General features: G+C 53.3%; 1 protein-coding gene across 5 annotated transcripts; it reads right to left on the bottom strand.

The window, feature by feature from the left end:
* Positions 1–802: 802 nt before the first annotated feature.
* Positions 803–20,221, bottom strand: PLD3 (phospholipase D family member 3). Of its 5 annotated transcripts, none has more exons than XM_068992132.1 (12): positions 20,080–20,221; positions 9,529–9,660; positions 9,354–9,428; positions 9,118–9,260; positions 8,468–8,651; positions 6,945–7,065; positions 6,737–6,864; positions 5,096–5,296; positions 3,162–3,301; positions 2,410–2,575; positions 1,425–1,524; positions 803–1,313 (listed from the first exon to the last, which is right to left on the bottom strand). In XM_068992132.1, exons 2-12 carry the CDS (start codon positions 9,553–9,555, stop codon positions 1,126–1,128), a joined length of 1,473 nt encoding a protein of 490 aa, XP_068848233.1. In that variant the 5' UTR covers positions 9,556–9,660; positions 20,080–20,221; the 3' UTR covers positions 803–1,125. The 5 variants fall into 5 exon arrangements, with proteins under 5 accessions (XP_068848233.1, XP_068848236.1, XP_068848235.1 ...); XM_068992135.1 differs by having other exon boundaries at positions 9,529–9,619; positions 20,080–20,212; XM_068992134.1 differs by lacking the exon at positions 20,080–20,221 and adding an exon at positions 16,535–16,624.
* Between the last annotated feature and the right edge of the window lie 614 nt (positions 20,222–20,835).

Genomic DNA, 20,835 nt, shown 5'->3' with positions numbered 1-20,835 from the left:
CACACCCTTGGCCCTGCCGCCTGTTTATTTCAATAAAGAACTGTTAAGCAGTATTGCCCCATGCCTGTTCTCCTTGCCTGAGGCCTGAACTGGCACGGGGAACGGGGTTCAGGGGGACCCAGGCTCTGCTCTCCAGTGCTGCACCCAGTCTACCACAGGCTCAGGCTGGAGCCTGCACTCAGCACACTGCCCCCTCCGTGGCACACTCTTGGTGCCTGGCATGCAAGAATTCACCATCAGAACATGCTCAGCGTTCAGTAGGTGCCCATCTGAGCTGGCCAGATGCCCAGTTCTCATTGTTTGTTGACCTGTCCTTGCCACAGGTGACAGGCTTGGCATGCACGTATCCATGCTCAGGACATGCAAAATGTTAAGTTCACGGTCAGTACCCAAGCCAGTGTCCAGACGTGCGAGTCCACCCTCAGGGATAGGGCAGTGGCTTAGCGCGTGCTCATGTGGCTCGGGTCACGCTGAGTGTGCGGCACATGTGGCCCCATGCTGGCTCCGGGAGGCTCAGTTCATGTCCACCCACGAGGTCACACACCCATGCTCAGCACACACCAGCTAGCGTGCATCGTACACCGAGCGTTCAGCACACGCTGGCCCATGCTGGTCACCCACTGAGGGCTCAGCACACACCAGACAGGTGCTGAGAGTCCAGTGCACACCAAACCACACTGGTCACATGCTGAGGGCCCAGTACCCACAAAAATGTCCCCCCCAGAGGCTCATGCCAGCTGTCCTCTACCCAACACCCCACCTCACACCACTCAGTCAGGCACAGGCTGTACAGACAAGTTATTTACTTCTTATTATGACCTTGGGCCCTCTTTGCCCTGGGAAGTGGGGTGGGCCAGGGAGGCTAGGCCCAGCATGCACCCCCACTTCCCCTTCTGGGGACTGAGCCCGCCCGCAGCTCGGCTGGGTCCTCTGGGGCCACAGCATCAGGCCAGTGGGGGCGGAGGTAGAGATGGGAGGCTGGGGTGGGGGTGGTTGCGAAGGGGGAGCCTGTTGGAGTCACAACGGGTCAGACAGAAGCGGAGGGCATGGGGAAAGGGGATGGAGACCTGGAACACCTGGGCCTGCAGGGGCCTTGCAGGCCTGGCCTGGCCATCGGACCGGGCCTCAGAGCAGGCGACAGGCGTTGCCCACGCTGTCGGCGGCAGCGTCAAGGTCATGGCTGTAAGGGGAGTCCCAGTCCCTCAGGAACACAGCCTCCAGCTGGCTCCGCAGGCCACCCCGCCCGTTCTGCGTCACCAGCAGCGAGGTGCCCGCCGTCTCGGTGAAGTAGCTGCCAGACCAGTTGGAGGTTCCTATGGGGAGTTGGGGGTCCAGAGAGTCAGGGCCCATGGCACCACCTGGACCCCCTTCCATCGCCCATCCAACCCCCTGCCCCCCGATCATGGTGCTCCTGGAACACTCACCGATGTAGGTGGCCCGTTCAGTCACCATGTACTTGTTATGGTTGACGCGGGCATAAGGGATTCGGGCCTGGGCATCGTCCGCAGGGACCACAAAGAGTTTCTGAGAGGGGTGGGGAGATGCAGGGTGAGGACAGAGAAGCCCTTGGGTTGGGGATGGGGAGTGGAACCAGGTCTTCGAGACTGGGGGCTCAGCTGCTTCCCTTCGGGCCCTGGGGATCAGAACAGGGCCCAGAGAAGTGCACGTATGCGTGCAAAGTTGCTTCAGTCGTGTCCAACCCTATGGACCATAGCCCGCCAGGCTCCTCTCTCCTTGGGATTCTCTAGGCAAGAAGACTAGAGTAGGTTGCCACGCCCTCCTCCAGGGCATCTTCCCGACCCAGAGATCGAACCTGTCTCTCTTTTGTCTCCTGCATTGGCAGGCAGGTTCTTTACCACTAGCACAGTGTGCGAAGCCCTTCAGAGGAGTGGATCCTCCGTAAAGACTGGCTCACATGCCACCTGTTCCCTCTAGGGTTAAAAGTGTTAGTCACTCAGTCATGTGTGATTCTTTGAGACCCCATGAACCATTGCCCGCCAGGCTCCTCTGTCCATGGAATATTCCAGGCAAGAATACTGGAGTGGGTTGCCATTTCCTCCTCCAGGGGAATCTTTCCGACCTAGGGATCGAATCTGGGTCTCCTGCACTGCAGGCAGATTCTTCACCATTGTCCCTGAGGTCTTACCTCAGATGTCCCCCTTTCCTGAAAGTCTTCTGTGACCCTTCAGGCTGCAGCAGGAGCTTCCTCGGGGCTCCCCCTTCCTGGCCCTGACCCCTCTACCCACGCCCTTGATTCCAACCCTGACCTGTGGTCACCCCTCCTTCGCCCCAATCAGGGCACAGCCCGCTCTGCGTCATCTCTGTCAGATGACAGGTAAGCTCCACAGGAGCTGTGTCCCCACACTGCTCTGCACAGGGGTTGAGGGGCGGGTCTGGGCAGGTGCTTACCACCTGGATGTCGGAGTGGGTGTGGTTGTCACGCAGGGCAGCCAGGGAGAGCAGGAAGGCCCGCATCGAGGGGTCAGAGTGTCCCCAGCAGCTGATCAGCAGGCGTACCTTGACGCCCCGCTCATAGGCAGCCCGCCGCAGCCCATCGTCGATGGCAGGCCAGAACCTGGGGGCAGGGAGTGCAGGGTACGGAGGGAGGTCTCCCCTCAGCTTTAGGGTGCCGGGCCTGGGTCCCACTGCAGCTTCGGAGAACCCCCACTTCCAAAGACCACCCCATCCCTGGCTCCTGCTCCTGCCCACCCCTACCCAAACCACTCATCGTCTTGTCTGCTGCCCCCAGACTACCTGCTCTGAACCCTCAGACCCAATCACCCCCCCCTTCCTATCCCAGATCTCAAACCCCAACCATGCCACCCCAAACCTGAATACACTCAGTCCCACCTCTCGAGCCCCTCACCCCATATCCCGCCCACACTCCCTGCTCCCTACGCCCAGAAACCCCGCATCCTCTGCCTCAAGCCTCCAGCCCCCCCATCTCCATACCCCTTTCCCAATATTCACAGCCTTTCCTCTGCCCCCTTTCCCTTGTCTCAAGCACCCAGAGCCACTCTCCCTGCCGCCTCTGTCTCGCCCTGTGGTGTCCCCTCCCTCTGTCCCCTGCCTGCTTCCTGGGCCCCATCACTCCCTCTCCTGTCTCCTCTTCCACTCGCGTGGCTTCCAGCCCCGAGCCCTGTCCACGTGCCCCGCAATACCGGCGTGGGTGGGAGAACTCCATGGTGGGCAGGTAGTTCATGACCGCGATGTAGATGAAACTCCGGGCATTGTCCACCACGTTGAGCAGGGCCTTCAAGTCTGGGGTGCGGCCACTCGGACACAGCGGTGGGGGTGCACTCTGGGGGGACAAGGGGACAGTCTAGACACATCCTTCACAGTGGACCCCAGCTGCAGACAGCCCATCAGGACTTAGGTCCCTGCGCATCTCACTGAATGCTCAGCCTCCGTGAAGGGGAGAGATAATGACCATGGCCTAGCTCATAGGTCAGCAAACGGGGGCTCAGAGAGGATAAGTGATTTGCCTAAGGTCACAGAGCTGAGGAACGGAGCCAGGGTTTGAACCTACGTGGTCTGGTTCTAGAACTTAAGCTCTAACCCAGTGGTTCTGGACATGAGGTGCCTGGTCAGGCAGCAGCAGCATCACCCTTGTTAGAAATGCAGATTCCTGGGCCTCACTGCACAGGGCACACAGCATCAAGGTGTTGTGATGGAGCCCAAGGATCTGGTTTTAACAAGCCCTTCTGGTAATTCTAGTGCATGCTCAGGCTTGAGGACCTCTGCTTTAATCTCTTAAAAAAATTTTTTTATTAGCATATAGTTGCTTTACACTGTTGTACCAGTTTTTCCTTCTTCTGCTGCTGCTGCTGTGGCTGTTTAGCTGCTAAGTCATGTCCAACTCTGTTTTTGATCCCATGGACTGTAGCCCGCCAGGCTCTTCTGTCCATGGAGATTCTCCAGGCAAAAATACTGGAGTGGGTTGCCATGCCCTCCTCCAGGGGATCTTCCCGACCCAGGGATGGAAACTGAATCTCCTGCACTGGCAGGTGAATTCTTTACCCTCTGAGCCACCAGGGAAGCCCTCTAATCACTTATGTCGCTGACTGGCTCACAGCCCACCGCCATGGCACTCCTCATGTGCCCCCCGACCCCAGGAGCTTCACCCAGCCCCCTCCACCCTCCCAATAGGTGAGCAAACTTAAGCTCTGAAAGGGGAACCGGTGATGAGGGAAACTTTACTCCCCAGTGGGAGATCACTGGAGTAAAGGACCCCAATGAATTATGTCCCTCCATCCATGCCTTAGGGTGGCCCTTCATGATGATGCTGGGCCTGGCCAGGTGACTTGCTTGGGGGGTCCCAGGTTGGCCACCCCAACTAGTGAAAACATCAACAGCTGAAAACAGCAGTGCCTTGTCCAGAGTGGGTGCAGTCCAACAGAACATTCCACAGTGATGAAAATGTTCTGTATCTACACTGTTCAATATGGCAACCACTTGCTAGGTGTGGCTGCTAAGCCTTTGAAAGGGGGCTAGGGTGACTGAAGAACTGAGTTTTTAACAGCATTTCATCTTAATTGCTTGCCTGGAAAATCCCATGGATGGAGGAGCCTGGTAGGCTGCAGTCCATGGGGTTGCAAAGAGTCGGACTCGACTGAGCGACTTCACTTTCACTTTTCACTTTGATGCATTGGAGAAGGAAATGGCAACCCACTCCAGTGTTCTTGCCTGGAGAATCCCAGGGACGGGGGAGCCTGGTGGGCTGCCATGTATGGGGTCACACAGAGTCGGACATGACTGAAGTGATTTAGCAGCAGCAGCAGCAGCAGCAGCAGCATCTTAACTGATTAAAAATGTAACATTCGGCCATAGTGGACAGTTCAACCAGGGATTGACCTGAATGAACCGAGCTGTGCTGCCTCATTAGCCCTAAGAGATTGCAAATATTACGATGCAATCATAAGATTTCTAGATGAAACCAAAGCCTAGGGAGGTTGGGACATAGCCCAGGCCCCTGAGTGAGCAGAAGTGACAGCTAGTAGTCAGGACTCCCTCATCCCCATCAAATCACTGGGCAGGGCTAGATGGAGGAGGCCCAGTGAGGGCATGTGGCAGGCCCCTCTTCCCTTGGACTCACCGCTAGGTAGGCCAGAGCAGGGGTTCCATTGAGGCAGATTTCCATTGGAGTCTCTTGATTGTAGCGGGTGTCATAAGGCCGGGGCCAGGTTGACGGGATGGAGCTGCCTGCCTGGCCCAGGAACCAGTAGGCCTCGAAGATCTTGGTCAGGTCTCGAGCTAGGCAGCTGCAGTTGTACATGACCACACCCAGCTCCTTGACCTGCGGGAGCACAGTGCTGAGCCCCAGGGTGGTGGTCTGGTGCCGGCAGGTGACATAGACACCTGCAGCCCCTCCTCCTGCCTCCACCAAGTCCCTCTTCCAGCCCCTTGCCCTTCTGTCTCCCCCTCTTTCTGCCCCTACTTCCTTCTTTCTGCCCCTTAGCCCCCGTCCTCCTTCCCCCAGCTAAAGCCCTGAGATGGACATGATCTTGACTCAAGAATAAATTTGAAGTTTTGGTGAAAGTCAGTTATTCCGAAGCTCCTGGTTTCCTGAACCTTTGCGGCTTCTACCTTCTACTGAGTTCCTGCTCAGTCTTAGGTCTCCACTGAGGGTTTCCTCCTCCAGGAATCCTGCCTTGACTGCCCACCCTGTGTCAGGCACTCCTTCGGCTCTCCAGGTCCCTTGGGCCTCCCTCATCACTTTCCCTGGTGACAAACCTGTCTCTCCATTGGACTGGGAGGACAGGCACCAGGGATGTCTCAGCCATGGCTGTATTTTCTGTTTTCCCGCAAAAGTCGGTGGGATTAGGGGCTTCTGCTTAGTCACTCAGTTGTATCTGACTCTTTGCAACCCCATGGACTGTAGCCCGCCAGGCTCGGCTCTTCTGTCCATGGGGACTCTCCAGGCAAGAATACTGCAGTGGGTTGCCATGCCCTCCACCAGGGGACCTTCCCAACACAGGAATCGAACCCAGGTCTCCTGCATTGCAGGCAGATTCTTTACTTAGTGAGCCACCAGGGAAGCCCAGGAATACTGGAGTGGGGAGCTTATCCCTTCTCCAGGGGATCTTCGTGACCCAGGAATTGAACCGGGGTCTCCTGGTTCAATTTTGCAGGCAAATTCTTTACCAGCTGAGCTACCAGGGAAGTCCAATTAGGGGCTTGCACAATATCCATTTGTTGAAGACATGATCACTGCCTCAGCTGTACCCCTTTCCCATCTCATGCTCATTCCTGCAGCTCCTCCAGGTAGCAGATTAACTGTTACCTCCTTTGGGAGATTTTCCTTGATACTCCAGGTTGGGTCCCCCATCCTGACCCTCTACTTGTGCTTCTCCCCATCTCCCATCTCAGCCTTGACGCTTTTGGGTTGACGCTGCCTGGTGACAGGCCCGTTTCCGCCCTGGACCATGAGTTCCAAGAGGTCTATCTGTTGCCATCACGTTCTCAGCATCAGAACAGGGCTGGGCTTAGAACAGGCTCTCAGGAAGTGAGTAGTGAAGGTCAAGTGGGTGGACAGGGCCTTGGATGCTGTATAAAGGGGCTGGCAGGTGCCATCAGGGATCAGAGGGGCTTCCCTGAGCAAGGGGAGGGTGGTGGAGGGCTGGATTGGGGGATGCTTTAGGAGGTCTGGTAGGAGGAGGTGGGGTACGGTTGGAGGCTGGGAGCCCCGTGAGGCAGGGAGCAACCTAGAAGGGCGGTGTGCAGGGCACAGGCAGACCTGGGTCAGGGAGCGCCAATCCATGTTGGCACTGCCGAGGTAGAAGTGGGTCTGGTCCACCACCCAGAACTTGGTGTGCAGGACGCCATGGGTCAGCTTCTGCATGTCCACCATGCGGACCTGGGCACCTGGACCGACAGGAGTGGAGGTCAGGAGCTGGCTTGGGGAGCCCCAGACCCAGCCCACCCCCAGTGGCCCCCTAGCTCACCGCTTTGTAGCAGGGCCTGCAGGTCTGCCTGGGGCTGGGGCCCATTGGGCTTGCTCACAGCAATGCGGACCTTCACACCACGGGGTGCCAGAGTCTGCAGCTGCCGGAGGACCTCCTCGCCCTGGAGGGAGGAGACAGCTTCTGAGGGGATGGATCAGCTGGCTCTCAGCCCCACGGAACACCCCATGGAGTTGTTTTGAGATTAGGCTTCTAGATCTGATCAGGCTTTACATTAATACAGTTAGGAAAGGCTTTACAGGTTAAGAAGTTAAAACCTTACTTTATCTGTTTTATTTATTGTTTTGGCTGTGCTGTGTGACATGAGGGATCTTAGTTCCCCAACGAGGAATCAAACCCATGCCCCCTATATTCAGAACACGGACTCTTAACCACTGGACCAACAGGGAAGTGTCTTTATCTATTTTAATACCTGGCTGCTCTGAGCCCTGTTAGGGCCTCCCTGCCACTCCTGCCCTTCACAGGTGCTTCCCAAGCCCCTGACCTGGTGGTTATCCACGCCTGACACAGCAGGGGTCTCTAGGCACCTTGAAGGATGTTAAAGGCACAGAGCAGACTTGGGGGTCTGGGAAGACCTAGGTAAGGCTTGATGATGCCAATAACAGTAACAGCCGATGATTCCCTTGTTTCTACTGTGAGCCAGGACCCTTCTAAGCCCCTTTACACCCGAACTCAGGCTTGAAGGATCTTAGTTCCCTGATCAGGGATCGAACCCTTGGCAGTGAACGCTCAGAGCCCTAACCACTGAACTACCAGGGAATTTCCAGCTCGTATAATTTCTAACTGTTGTGCATTTTTTCCAGGCACTGTTTAATGATCCCCACAATTTTAATACATTTAAAGTCTACCTCTGACAAAGAGTGGCAGCAGGGAAAAGGAATAAGAGGGACAAATTCACTACGTCTTTCAAAGAAGGGCTTAGCTACCTAGGCTGTTCCTTTTCAAATCTTGAAGTTTTATGCTTTTTAAGTTTGTCTGCAGACCCTAACAAGGCTCTCATAGTAAATGCTTATAAAAGGTTGACTCTTGTCAGGCACTGCTGTCATTGGCTGGGATCAGCCGGTTTCATCTTCACAAGAGGTGAACATTAGATAATGGCCCCATTCTACAGATGAAGAAAAAGAAGACTGCAAGATGAGGTGGCCTGCCTGAGGTCACAGAGCTGGGAAGCAGAAGCCTGGCTTGAGGCTGGGCTACTACTCATTCCATGTTTCCATTTCTTTGTGTGACAGGCTCAGGGCAGCTTGTGGGTGAGCATATCTGCTAGCCTAATCCCTCGTAACCGAACCCATGCCCTGACATTCAGAGGCCTCCAGATGACCGTGACAAAACGCCCGCAGTCCAGCGGGCCATGTGAAGACAGTTGCTTCCAAACACTTTTGTCCAACCCACTACATGAGACATGCCAGTCTGTCTCCTGGGCTGGAGGGAAACCCCTTTCATCTCCCTGCCTCTGATGCCTCCCACCACCCCTGCTGCCAGCCAGGGCCCAGGTTGCCAGGTACCTGCTGAGCAGAGGCTTCCTGAGTGTGGGTGTCATTGTTGGTGAGAGTCCAATAGAAGGAGGCAATGTCCAGGCTGCTGTGGGCACCAGCGAGCAGGCCCAGCCAGGCCTGGCTGGTGGAGGGGTTGCTCGTGGAGGCATTGGGGAAGTCCAGGCCCTCAGGAATGCTCTCCACCAGCACTGCTCTGGGTGGGGAGATGGGGAGGGAGGGAGGCAGAATCAGCTATGGTGGGCTAGACTGTGAGTGCTCACTTGTCTGCCCACGGAGGATGAAAGACTATATGTATTTGTGTGTGTCTGTACTCGTGATTCTCTGTGTGTCTTCGTCTCTCTAGATTTGTGGAAGGTTGTATATGTTTGTGTGTGTAAGTGTGTCCGTCCATGGATGTGGATGGAAGATGCCATGTGTGTCTATGTGTGCTTGTCTGTTCACAGAGGCATAGAAGATGACGCTGTGGTTGCCATGGCAACAGTGTGGGTGAAGCGGGTGGGCACAGAGAGAACTGTGACGGTCCACTTGGGAGTCTCTGCCACCCCCTTATTCTGTCTCGACCACTGGGTGCAGGCCCTGCGTAGTGCATGTTGAAGTGCCCCTGGCCTGGCAGGGCCCCTCCCCCCAACATCCCAGGCCCCCACGCCCCCTCCACTTACTCGCAAGGGTCATAGCAGGGGGCTGGGCGCTGATTGGGCCCAAAGAGATGCAAGTCGCCGTATTCCCATAGAAACAGCTGAGTCATCAGGGCACCGAAGCCCACAACCGCCAGGATAAGGACCAGAAGGACCCAACGAGCTTTCTGCGGGGGAGGAGGAGGCGAGCAGTCAGCCCAAGGAAAGCAGCCCAGCCCACAGCCTCCAGAGACAGACTGAGGGTGGCGAGGGGCACCTACCTTTTCTGCAGCTTTCCATGCCTCGATCTCATTCATGGGCAGTTCGTTGGCAGGTTCCTCAGCAGGCACCTTCAGCTGGGGCACAAGGATGGGGGTGGTGGTGACAGGTCAGCTCAGCAGGGCCCCCACCCTCTCCTGATCCGGCCCCTCCTCCCCGGGTCCTCCATCCACCTACCTCCTGGTACATCAGTTTAGGCTTCATCGTGCTGGCAGTCAGGGGTTATGCAGGTTCCAGGTGCAAAAGTGGGTGTGTCAGGGTCTCCAAACTGTGGGGATCAGAAGCTGGGACTCTGTTGGGTGTTCTAGGCTTTTAGGGGACATCACAGAAAACGGATCAGCCTCGGGCTCACGGGACTCACTGGGTAGCCTTGTCACGGGGGCTACTGGCACTGCGCCCGCCACCCCTAAAGGAGGAAGCTGACTGCTGGTCAGTAGGGATTTCGAAATCCCTCAAAGTCCAACCCCTCCGCCTTCCTCCTGTCCCTCTGGGGTGCCCTCCCTGCTTGCTCTAGTGCCCACCCTGCCTGTCATCAGCACTGGCCCTGCTCCCCATTTAGCACCTTCCCTTCTCTGAGCCCTATCCTACACATTCCCAAAATGACAGCTCCGGATTGGGTCAGCGGAGCCCTAAATATTTTTGTTCCTGGCTTTTCCCAGCCTTGGGATTTACCCTGAAGTCATTTTCCAGGTAGCTCCTTTAACCTCACACTCAGGTAACCACTAGACAGCTCAGGCCAGGAGCCCAAGACCATCGGGGCCTCCCTGTCAGCTCCCATCCCATCCCCCCAATCATCCGCCCCTACCGTACCCCAGAGAGGCCTCAGCCTTTCTCGGCAGACAGCTGCTGCTACCTCCACGGGGCCCCAGCTTCTGCCCCAACAGGCTGAGCAGGGGCGGGAGGGAGGAGGGGGCGGGGCCCAAGGGGGCTCCGCCCTCTGCAGCGGGGAGTCTGCGCAGTGAGCGCGCGGTCCGGGCTCACCGCAAGGAGAGGGGGGGGCCGGCCCCCCCAGATACGGTCTAGCCAACCTGGCGGGGGTGGAGAAAGAGCACAGGTCTGAGCGATGGCTTTGCTACGCTCCATCCTAGAGCCCCCCCATTATGGGTTAGGGAGGACTCAGGTAAAGAGAAAAAAAGAGACCCCCCATCTTTTCTCGGCTATAAACCCTGTGAATATTTGTACCGTGGGCACGTATTACCTAGTCAAAAATAAATACATAAACAAGACTAATGATTTTTAAAATTATAAAATAAAATGGAACGATCAAGGCTGAACAACATGATTTACGGATGTGGCCATAAAATCAAAAGACGCAGCCCACGTTACGGGAGGGGAAGAGAGCGGGGTGTGCGATAAGGGGATGGTGGGTTTTCTGTTGTAGTCTGTATTGCAGTCTCTATTTGATTTTTTAAAAAGGCCAACTGATATTTTGATAGGGATTTTAAAAATGTTTCTTACCAGTGTGTGTGTGGCCGGGGGCTGGAGGGGGGGAATGGATACATGTATATGTGTGACCGAGTCCCTTCCCTGTTCATCTGAAACTACCCCAACATTGTTAATTGGCTATATCCCAATACAAAATGGTTTTGGTGTTAAAAAAAAAAAATCCAGGCTCCAGCTGAAGGGAATAAGGAGGGCTTCCCATCTACCATCTCGTATCTCCGAAGCAGAATTTAAGGCCACAGCTGGAGGGATAATAAGTTGGAGGGATTCCCCCTTTCCCGCCCACCTCTCTCAATGAAAGAGGGGCAGGACCCCCTTTCCCCTACCCAGGCAGGAAGTGCACAAAGGTAGAGAAGGGTTATTATTGAAAGAAGCAACAGCGTCAGAAGTGGTTGCCTTGACAACAGGATTTGGGGGTGCGTCAGGATTGCTTTTTATCCTACGCCTATTTTCTTTTTTAAAATCGTGAAATATGAGCGACTTACAGAAGAGAAAAATATCTCCGTGCGGGTTAAAAAAATAATTATAAAGCGAACACAGGTGTTGCCGCGTCCCAGGTTTTGTCACGTTTTTAAAAATTCATTCCACGCATTAATGTGATTTTTTAAAAAAAGAAGGAAATTCCCAAAGGGAGTTTGGTTCACCACTCACCGCAAGATACAGCCTAGATCTGAAAGGATAATTTGAAAACCCCTTCCCCCTCAACGTCTGATCCCAGTTTGGTTAAAGGCAGTAGGTATTCCCCCACCCCCACCCCATCATAGGGAGCCGGCCTAAAAGGGGATGGATCCAGCAAGGAATAGCAACAGATCAAGCTTATCTGATCTCCGTAGGTCACCAAGAGAAGCAGAAGGTAACAGTTTTCGATAAGGCTGACCGCAGGGAGCAAGGGTGGGGGAGGGGAGGCATGGCGCAGGAAACAAGTTTGCCTTTTATTTATTTGCAAAGCCCTTGGTGAGAAATGCTTTATTTAAGATTATGTGGTTGGAACAGAAGGTGAGGTGAAATTAGGGAAGCTAGTAGTAGTATTAGTTGCTCATTCGTGTCCGACTCTTTGCGACCCCACGGACTGTAGCCCTCTGGGCAAGAATACCGGAGTGGGTTGCCATTCCCTTCTCCAGGAGGGAAGCTAAGATCAACAGAAACAAAACTGGGGAAAGGTAGGGCTGGAAGATGTGAGGGATGGCGCACACCACGGTGAGGCAGGGGAACTGGGGTGGTCACTGATAAACCAAAAACAGGAAGAAAATAGACTCAAGGGATATGAGTTTGAGCAAGTTCTGGGAGTTGGTGATGAACAGGGAAGCCTGGCATGCTGCAGTCAGTGCGGTGGCAGAGTCTTATGTGACTGAGCGACTGAAGACGCGTTTTATTCAGTTTGTTAGCAATCTTTTGGCTTTCAAATTGTGCCATGATGACAAGTCTTTACTGATGGGTTGAATTTGGACTTGCTATATTTTTATCAAAGCAAACGAACCTAGCGTACTTATAAAAAAAACCAGTATTGGAGAGGTGGTGTAGGTTGCATTAGATTGGTGAGGCAGTTAACACTTGTGGCATCTGGAGCCAGATGCCTGATCTTAATATGAACCTCAGTATGTATGCGACTATTTGATTTCAGAAAACTGACAACGCATCTGTGCCTTAGTGTCCCCATCTGCAAAATGGGCAAAGTAACAATACTGCCTACTTTTCACAAGGCTGTTCATTAATTCTGCACACCTTTATTGTGCACCAGGTATTGTTTTAAGCACTGGGGAACATCACTGTGAACAAAATAGACTTGCAGACAGACCAAAAAAAAAAAAAAGTAAATTATATGTTAGAAGGTAATATGTGCTATAGAGACTCAGGGAAGAGGGACGGGGTTGGGTGAGGGTGGGATTACTTGCATTTGAAAATAAGGAGGACAAGGAAGGCTGCACAGAGAGGGGGATATCTGAGAAAAAAAATTCAAGGAGGGGAGGAAGAGAGCTACAGAACAGTATTCTAAGCACAGAGAACAGCCAGTGCAAAGGCCCTGAGGCAGGAGTATGCCTGTGGGGATAGAGAAGAACAAGCCGGCATGTATCTCTAGTGGAATGGCAGTGAGGCGAGGGAGAGGAGGTGAATCAGAGGTCACAGGACCAGATTATGCAGAGCTACCTGACTGTAGCAAGAATGGGGCCAAGGGTAGGTTCTGGGCAGAGGAGGAAATATGATCTCCTTTGGGAGTGAGTGAGTTGAATGGTGGCCTCAAAACTGATTAAGTTGGATGTGGTCATCACTCCTGGAACTTGTGAATGTGACCTTATTCAGTGGACCTGGAGTCTCATTGTATACATTAGCATATGACACACTCAGAGGTGCCGTGAGAGTTCCAAGGCTGGCCATTAAAGGCCCAAAAGTGGGTGGTGGCCCAGTTCCTGGAAATCTCACCACCCTTTCTCCAAGATAGTTAGAACAATCCTTCTACTCATTAGCCTATGAAATTACCCAGCCCAGGGACTTCCTGCTGGTCCAGTGATTATAAGACTCAGCACTTCCACTGCAGGGGCATGGGTTTGATCCCTGATGGGGGAACTAAGATTCTTCATGCTGCCCAGTGCAGCCAAAGAAGAAATTACTCAGCCCATAAAAATTAACCACTCCCTATCTCAGGAACTCTTGCCTTCTGAGATGGCCCACACTCTGTGGAGTGTTTCTCCCAGGGCCGTTCTTGCTTCTTGAGATAAACCACATCCTGTCTATGGAGTGTCTCTCTCTAAATAAACCCACTTTTCACCTATCACTTTGTCCCACACTGAATTCTTTCTGTGCTGAGACATAAAGAACCTGCTGCTGCTGCTGCTGCTAAGTCGCTTCAGTCGTGTCCGACTCTTGCGACCCCATAGACGGCAGCCCACCAGGCTCCCCTGTCCCTGGGATTCTCTAGGCAAGAACACTGGAGTGGGTTGCCATTTCCTTCTCCAATGCATGAAAGTGAAAAGTCACAGTGAAGTCGCTCAGTCGTCTCTGACTCTTAGCGACCCCATGGACTGCAGCCTACCAGGCTCCTCCGTCCATGGGATTTTACAGGCAAGAGTACTGGAGTGGGGTGCCATTGCCTTCTCCGATAAAGAACCTAAGCTTCATTAAATCCTGAGACCAGGTGTGTGATTTAGATGAAAAGAAAGTGGGTTTCAGTCCCAGTTTGGGTTTTGGCTGTGTTTTGAGTCCCAGCCTCTAGGACTGAACTGTGCAGTTTCACCAGCCCATTGAATATCTCCCTGTCCCCTTGGCGTGTGCCTTGCCTGACCCTGGGTGTGACACCATAGCCCAGGCACAAGGAGGAAGCAAAACCCACTGGGCCTGTGTTGGGTCACAGTTCCCTGAACACCCCCACCCCTGGTGAGGGTGGGAGACTTGATCCCCCTTCCATAGAAGTGTTTTGGACTGATGAATCCAGGGTTCAAATCCCACCTCTGTCACTTTTTTTTAAGAAATTTTCTTATATGTAAATAAATATACGGCTGCATCGGGTCGTAGTTGCAGCACGTGGGACCTTTAGTTGTGGCATGTGGGATCTAGTTCCCTGACCAGGGCTTGAATCCAGGTCCCTCCTACTTTGGGAGTGTGGAATCTCAACCACTGGACAGCCAGAAGCCTTCTGTCACTTTCATACTCAGTGACATTGGGCACAGGGCTTTATTTCTCCGAGCCCTGCTGGCCTCATTCATAAAAAGAGGATTGGGACTTCCTTAGCGGTTCAGTAAAGACTTTGTGCTTCCACTGTATGGCGTGCAGGTTCGATCCCCAGTTGGGGAACTAAGGTCCCATATACCACATGGCACGGTCAAAAAAACAACTGGGGAGTGGTGGCTGGTTTAAGAGGGTGGGCCTCACAGTCCCCAAGCCCTTGGTTCATATCTCAGCTCTGTGCTTTACCTAGAGAAGAGACTACCTTTTCTGAGCCTCACTTACATTCTTCAGAACACTGGGGAGATTAATATACCAACATGACTTTTGCTGGGCAGAGTCAATCAAACCCATCCCCAGCAGTCAGTACACACAGATGCAAGCTGGCTGGTGAGCTGTGTCCCCTAGTACCCTGAACACACTATTTACCACAGATAAACTTATATATGTGTCCCTTGAAAAGCTAAGACTATGTCTGATTTATTCCTCTACCCACCGAGTGCCCAGCACATGGTAAATGTTTATTTATTTGTTTTTCTTCTGAAAACAGAAGAAAAGAGCAGTAGAAGGGAGAAAAGACTTTGTTAGATGTCACTTTAAGATTCAGTGATACTGGGTTCCTACACAATGATTAGCAGCTTGAGTTCTGAGCCTGGGGCAATAGGGTAGGTACAGATAGTGGTGCTTCAGCCTGAGGGTAAAATTCAGGGTGGGCCACTTAACTGCTGAAGCATATCTGAAGCACTGGACAGGCCATACCTTAGGAAACATTTACAAACCTAGGGACCTTCTGCATGGTCCAAAACAGACCTTTCTTGGTTTTAAAGGGGCCAATTTTCATTTGATTGTGCAGACCCCTTTGGACCGACCACACAATCATCTGTGGTCAAGTCTATAGAAAACAGTACAGAGCGCTGGTTTTGTAAACGTTTTTCTTTTTAGCAGTAGATCCTTTATTTCAAAGGACCCCAGAAGGTGCCCCTTCCAGGGACAGAAGATGCTTGGTCTAAAAACAAATCATTAGAAAAAAAAAAAAAAGGGCACACACGAAACCACCCCCCGCCCCCATCATGAATGGTGAATAAATACTTGGGAACTGGAACTCAAAAGCTGTCCCATCCCTACTCACACCCCCTCTGTGGCTGCCCACTGCCTTCGGGACAAAGTGCACCTGTCTTACGATGCCCTCTTGGGCTCTCCAGGGACAGTGCCTGTGGACCTTCCCCATCTGACAGTTTCAGTTCCTCTGATTCCAAAGCTGTCTCTGATTCATATCTCCTCCCTCAACTTCAGCTCTGCAAGTCCCATGGCTTCCTAGATACCTCCACCCAGGTGTCCCTAAGCCCCTTATACCCATGTCTCCAATTGTCCTTAGCATCTCTCCCAAACCTGCCCCTCCCCTGGGTCCCCATTCCCAGGACAGCTGTCCTACCCAGCCTTCAGGTCTCAGCCTGTGTTCCACCTTCCCCAGAAAGCCCTGATGCCCCCCGAGTCCTGGGTCCCCCATAACTTATCCACTTGGCCTCCCAAGAGTGTCTCCCACCCACCCTTTTCCCCTCCCCTCCAAGGCCATGAACTGGCCCCTCTCATCTGGGTCCCCATTCCAGCCACCTCCTGTGGCTCCCAGCCTCCACTCAAACACTTCTAATTCCCCCTCTGAGCTGAGTCTGACTTGCCCCTCTCCTGCTCAAATACTCTGTGGCCCTCCAGTGTGCACAGGATAAAGTCTCAGCTTCACACTGTGGCTCCCAGAGCCCTTTCCTTAATAACCTTTTGGGCTTACGCTTGTACCATTCTCCATGGCCCAGTCAGATTTAATATCTTTCAGTTCCTCGAACTGAAACCACACATTTACCACCAAACCTGCCCACAGCTGCCCCTCCTGCCTAGCATACCTTTCTCTCTTCATGTTGCTCACTTCTATCAGCTTATGTACCACCTCCTCCAGGAAGCCCTCCCTGACTCCCTGGCTGGTCCAGACATCCTCCATGGGACTGGCAGTCCCCTAGGCTTATCAGTCCTAGCCTGTACCCCTCTGCCTGTGCTTCTCGCAACCTGGCCCTGACCACTGGACTGTCACTACCTGATGATGGGTCCAGAATCCATGAGGGGAGGGCCGGGCTGGCTGTCACTGCTGTGTTCCCCACGTCACCCAGCACAGGGACAGTACATGGCAGATGCTCAGTGGCCAGTTCATCCATCTCTTCATTCAACTAGCATTTATTCAACTACTGCTGACAAGCCTTGTCTAGAAATTGGAGATGCAGCACAGAAAAACAGAAAAAAAAAAATCCCTAGGAAGGAAGAAATTCTTTTGAGGGGGTGAGACAATAGATCAATGAGTGAAATGTACACTACGTACCTGGGAGAAAAAGAAAACAAGGGAGGGATGCCGTGGCATCACTGTGAAAGTGGTTGACGCCACCGTTCAAACAAACAACAGGGACTTCCCATGGCTGAGATGCCATACTTCCAGCGCAGGGGGCACAGGTTCGGTCCCTGGTCGGGGAACGAATATCCCACAGGCTGTGTGGCCCCCAAACCCTCCCCACCAAATCAAACAAATGAAAAAAAAAAAAAACCACATCTGGGGGGAAAAAGCATTATTATCCCTGTTTTTCAGATGAGACAGGGCTCAGGGAAATCACTGCCCAGGTCACACAGGTTGGTTTGTCGGCTGGGAATCTGATCCCAGAGCTCAGTTCTGTTCCAGGGCACTGTGTTGTTAAACCAACTCACAAACACAAAATAAGGTGGAATGTCTTTTCCCTGCTACCCTCCGGGAGGTCTGTGGCTGTGGAAGGGTAGGATACGGGAGAGAGAGTTGGGATCCTTATGTTTATTGAACCAGGTACTGCTCAAAACACTTTATATATTCAATTTTCACAACAGTGTTTTTGTTTTGTTTTGTTTTAGCCTAACTTCCCCCAGGTGACTCTGTGGTAAAGAATCCACCTGCCAATGTAGGAGACACAGGAGATGCAAGTTCCATCCCCAGGTTGGGAAGATCCCCTGGAGTAGGAAATGACAACCCACTCCAGTATTCTTGCCTGGAGAATCCCATGGACAGAGGAGCCTGGCGGGCTACAGTCCATGGGATTGCAAAGAGTCAGACATGACTTAGGGGCTCAACAACAACAACAAACAGATAAGGGAACTAAAGACCTAGAGCGGTTAAGTCATTGGCATAAAGGGACAAAGCCAGGAAGCCAGGATTTGAGCCCAAGCTCCCTAAGGTGCTGGCTATAGACAGCCCCCTCTCCTGCTGTGTGTTATCTGTAGACCTGTGGTTTCCTCCCTCCCTCCCGAACAGCCTCTCAAAACCTCTACCGACACCCCCTTCTCCCTCCCCTCAATCTTTGAGAAGGACATTGGAAACTTTCTCCAAGCATAAAGGATATGAGTGCAGCTTTAAAAGAGGACTTCAGGTGTTCTTCCAACCAGGCTGCTCTTGCCAGTCCATCCTTGGTAGAAGTTCCCCAGCTGCTGCTGTGGCTTCTTGTCACATCAGATCACATCCCTCCTCTCTTCCAAACCCGCCTCACTCAGAGGAAAGCCAAAGTCTTCTCCACGGCCCTTGAGACCCCAGGGGACCTTCCCTATTACCCCACTGACTTCCTCCCCCATCCCTCCCCTCCCTCACTGGCGTCCTCGGTACCCCTTACCGATGCCGTGCAGGCTCCTACCTCAGGGCCTTTGCATGTGCTGTTCCATCTGCCTAGAATGGGGCTACCCTAATGTCTCAGGCAGTAAGAATCTCCCTGCAAGGTAGGAGACCTGGGTTCAATCCCTGGGTTGGGAAGAGCCCCTGGAGAAGGGCATGGCTATCCACTCCTGTATTCTTCCTTGGAGAATACCATGGACAGAGGCGCCTGGCTGGCTGCAGTCCATGGGGTCACAGAGTGGGACACGACTGAGAGACTAACACTTTTACTTTCTGCCTAGAATGCTGTTCTTCCTTCAGAGAGCCATGTCACTCTCTCCCCCTCTTCAAGTCTTTGTTCAAATGTCACCAGGTCACCCTACTTAAAACTACAATCTCTGCATTCCCTATCCCCCCAATATATCATATCATCTACTTACCCATTTGTGTATTGTCTCTGGCCCTTGCTATTAATAGAATGTAAACTCCATGAGGCCAGGGAATCTGTTTTGTTCACTCATGTGTCCCCATGCCTAGCACAGTCTTCAGCATGTAGAACACGCTTAACAAATATCGATTGAATGAATAACTTGTATTTGCATTCCCACATTACAGATGTAGTAACTGAGGCACTGGGACCTTGAGGCACCTGCCCAAGCTCATGCAGCTATTTAAGTACTAAACAATTAAACCAAGATTGGCACCTGGGGGGGGCGGTCCAGTCCCCGGCACACACTGTAATGACTGTCCTCCTGAGCCATGCTAAGGCAAGCTGAGTGACTAAGATATTCGCCTCTTCACTTGAGGATTTAGGGTTGCTGAGGTTTGATGGTGTGGTGAGACCTGCCTCCTCTCTCTGTACCCCTGATTTTATGAGTCAAGGGACGGTTGGGTCTAAGCTACCTAGAGTCTTCCCCCCACCAAGCCCTGCCTGACCCCTGCTATGGGCTAAGTGCTCTCAATTTGGGGGTGGGAAATCAGTCTGTCCACCAAGGTAAAGAGGTATGGATAAATATTGACATAAGCAAGGTTCTTAATGGCTGATGGGCCACCCTCCCAGGTGTGGTGACGTGGCGGAGGGGAGGACATCTTGGAGACCATGACGTGGGACAGCAGGGGTTGGATGCTGCAGCCGAACTTGTCAGGATAGAGAGAGTGTGACACCCCAGGAATGATGAGGGTAACTGGGGGGAGGGGGAGAGTGACAAGGAGGAGGGGATGAAGGTGACTGGTTGAGGGTGAGGGTGAGATGACTGATCGTTATTAGCCACATCGAGCTGGGCAGGTCACCAGGATAAACTCGCAGGACCCTGACTCTCATCCCTGACATAGGTGTCCCTGTGTGGGTTTTACAAATGAGGCAGCTAAGTTTGCAAAGGTGTGATGAGATGGTCGAGGTTACCCAGAGGTTTCGCGATGGAGCCAGAATAACGGGCTCTAGTACCTGGTATGTGAGAGGTGACACGGGGGAAATGACAGAGACATGAAGACAAAAAAAAAAAACAACTCCTAATGGGAAAACACTGGAAGCATTAGGCACGGACAGTGACTGTCGGAGAAGCAAAGGTGAGCGGGGAGCGACGAAGACACAAGGCCTGAGAAAGACAGAAGGGAAACGAGAGTGCGATTTACGAAGGGGGCAGGAGGCGTGCGAAGGTGTGACACCGGGGTGTGATGACGGTTTATGAGAAGGACTTTGTAAAGGAGCAGCAGCAACGAGATGTGTAGGCAACAGGAGAAGGCGACACGACAGGAGTGACATTTGGTGGCCATGGAACTGGAACGAGATCTTGTTAAGGGGATTGATGGCGACATTAGGAGAGTGGTGGAAACACAAGGCAGTGATAACGATTTAAGCAGGATGCAACATAACGGGAGGAACGGAGATATTAAGGGACAGAGGACGATATGAGAGAAGAAATGCATTCCAGAGGAAGGACAACAGAAAGGCAGCCGAGGCGCCGCGCCCCCAGATCGCACATTACCTGCACTCCACGTTTCCCACTCCGGGACCCAGCCCCGCTGGTACCTTCTAGGCTGGAGCCCCGCGCGCCCCCCCAACCACCCACCGCGCGCAGGCGCACTCCGGCTGGACTGCGGACCCGCGGGGGCCAAGCAATTGCGTTTCTCATTGGCCGCGCTCCTCGCTAGCGCTGGGCGGGGGAAGCGTCTGGGACTGCGGATGGTCACGTGACGGTTGCCCCTGCGCTCTCGCTGGTGGCTCTCTCGTGGGCTAGAGCGGCCGAGGGCGGGTAAGCCCGACTTCCGGGAGCGAGAACGGTGCTTCCGGGGCGGGCAGCCGGGCGGAGGGAGGTGGGTCTGACAGTTGGCGCCGCCGGGAGGGCGGGCTGCGCGAGTGGGCGCGGGCCCCGAGGGCCAGGTGAGGCGCGGGCCAGGGGTGGTGGATATGGGTTGGATGCGGTGGAGATGAATGGCGCCCCAGGATTCCGGAGTTAGTCCTGGAGCCGCCGTGCGGCTCTGGACAAGCGATTTCTTTCTCTGAATCTCAGTTTCCTGCTCTGTAGAATGGGGGTCAGAATGTGACTATAGCATCCTCTTTATGGGTTGGAGCGAGAAGTCAGCTCGTGCTTGTCGGAGCCCTAGCTCAGCGCCTGGCACACTGCACACTTCTTTGCTATACTATTATTGTTAGCATTGTTGATGATGTTTGTGTTTGATACGGAAGATCAGGGTGTGGGAGCGTGAAATTGGGAGCCAACATTTCAGCTCAAATCCTAAGC

This window comes from Capricornis sumatraensis, chromosome 20 (assembly GCF_032405125.1).
Source record: "Capricornis sumatraensis isolate serow.1 chromosome 20, serow.2, whole genome shotgun sequence".
NCBI lineage: Eukaryota > Metazoa > Chordata > Mammalia > Artiodactyla > Bovidae > Capricornis > Capricornis sumatraensis.
Note: the sequence above shows the minus strand (reverse complement) of the source record. Positions and strands in the feature narration are given on the sequence as shown.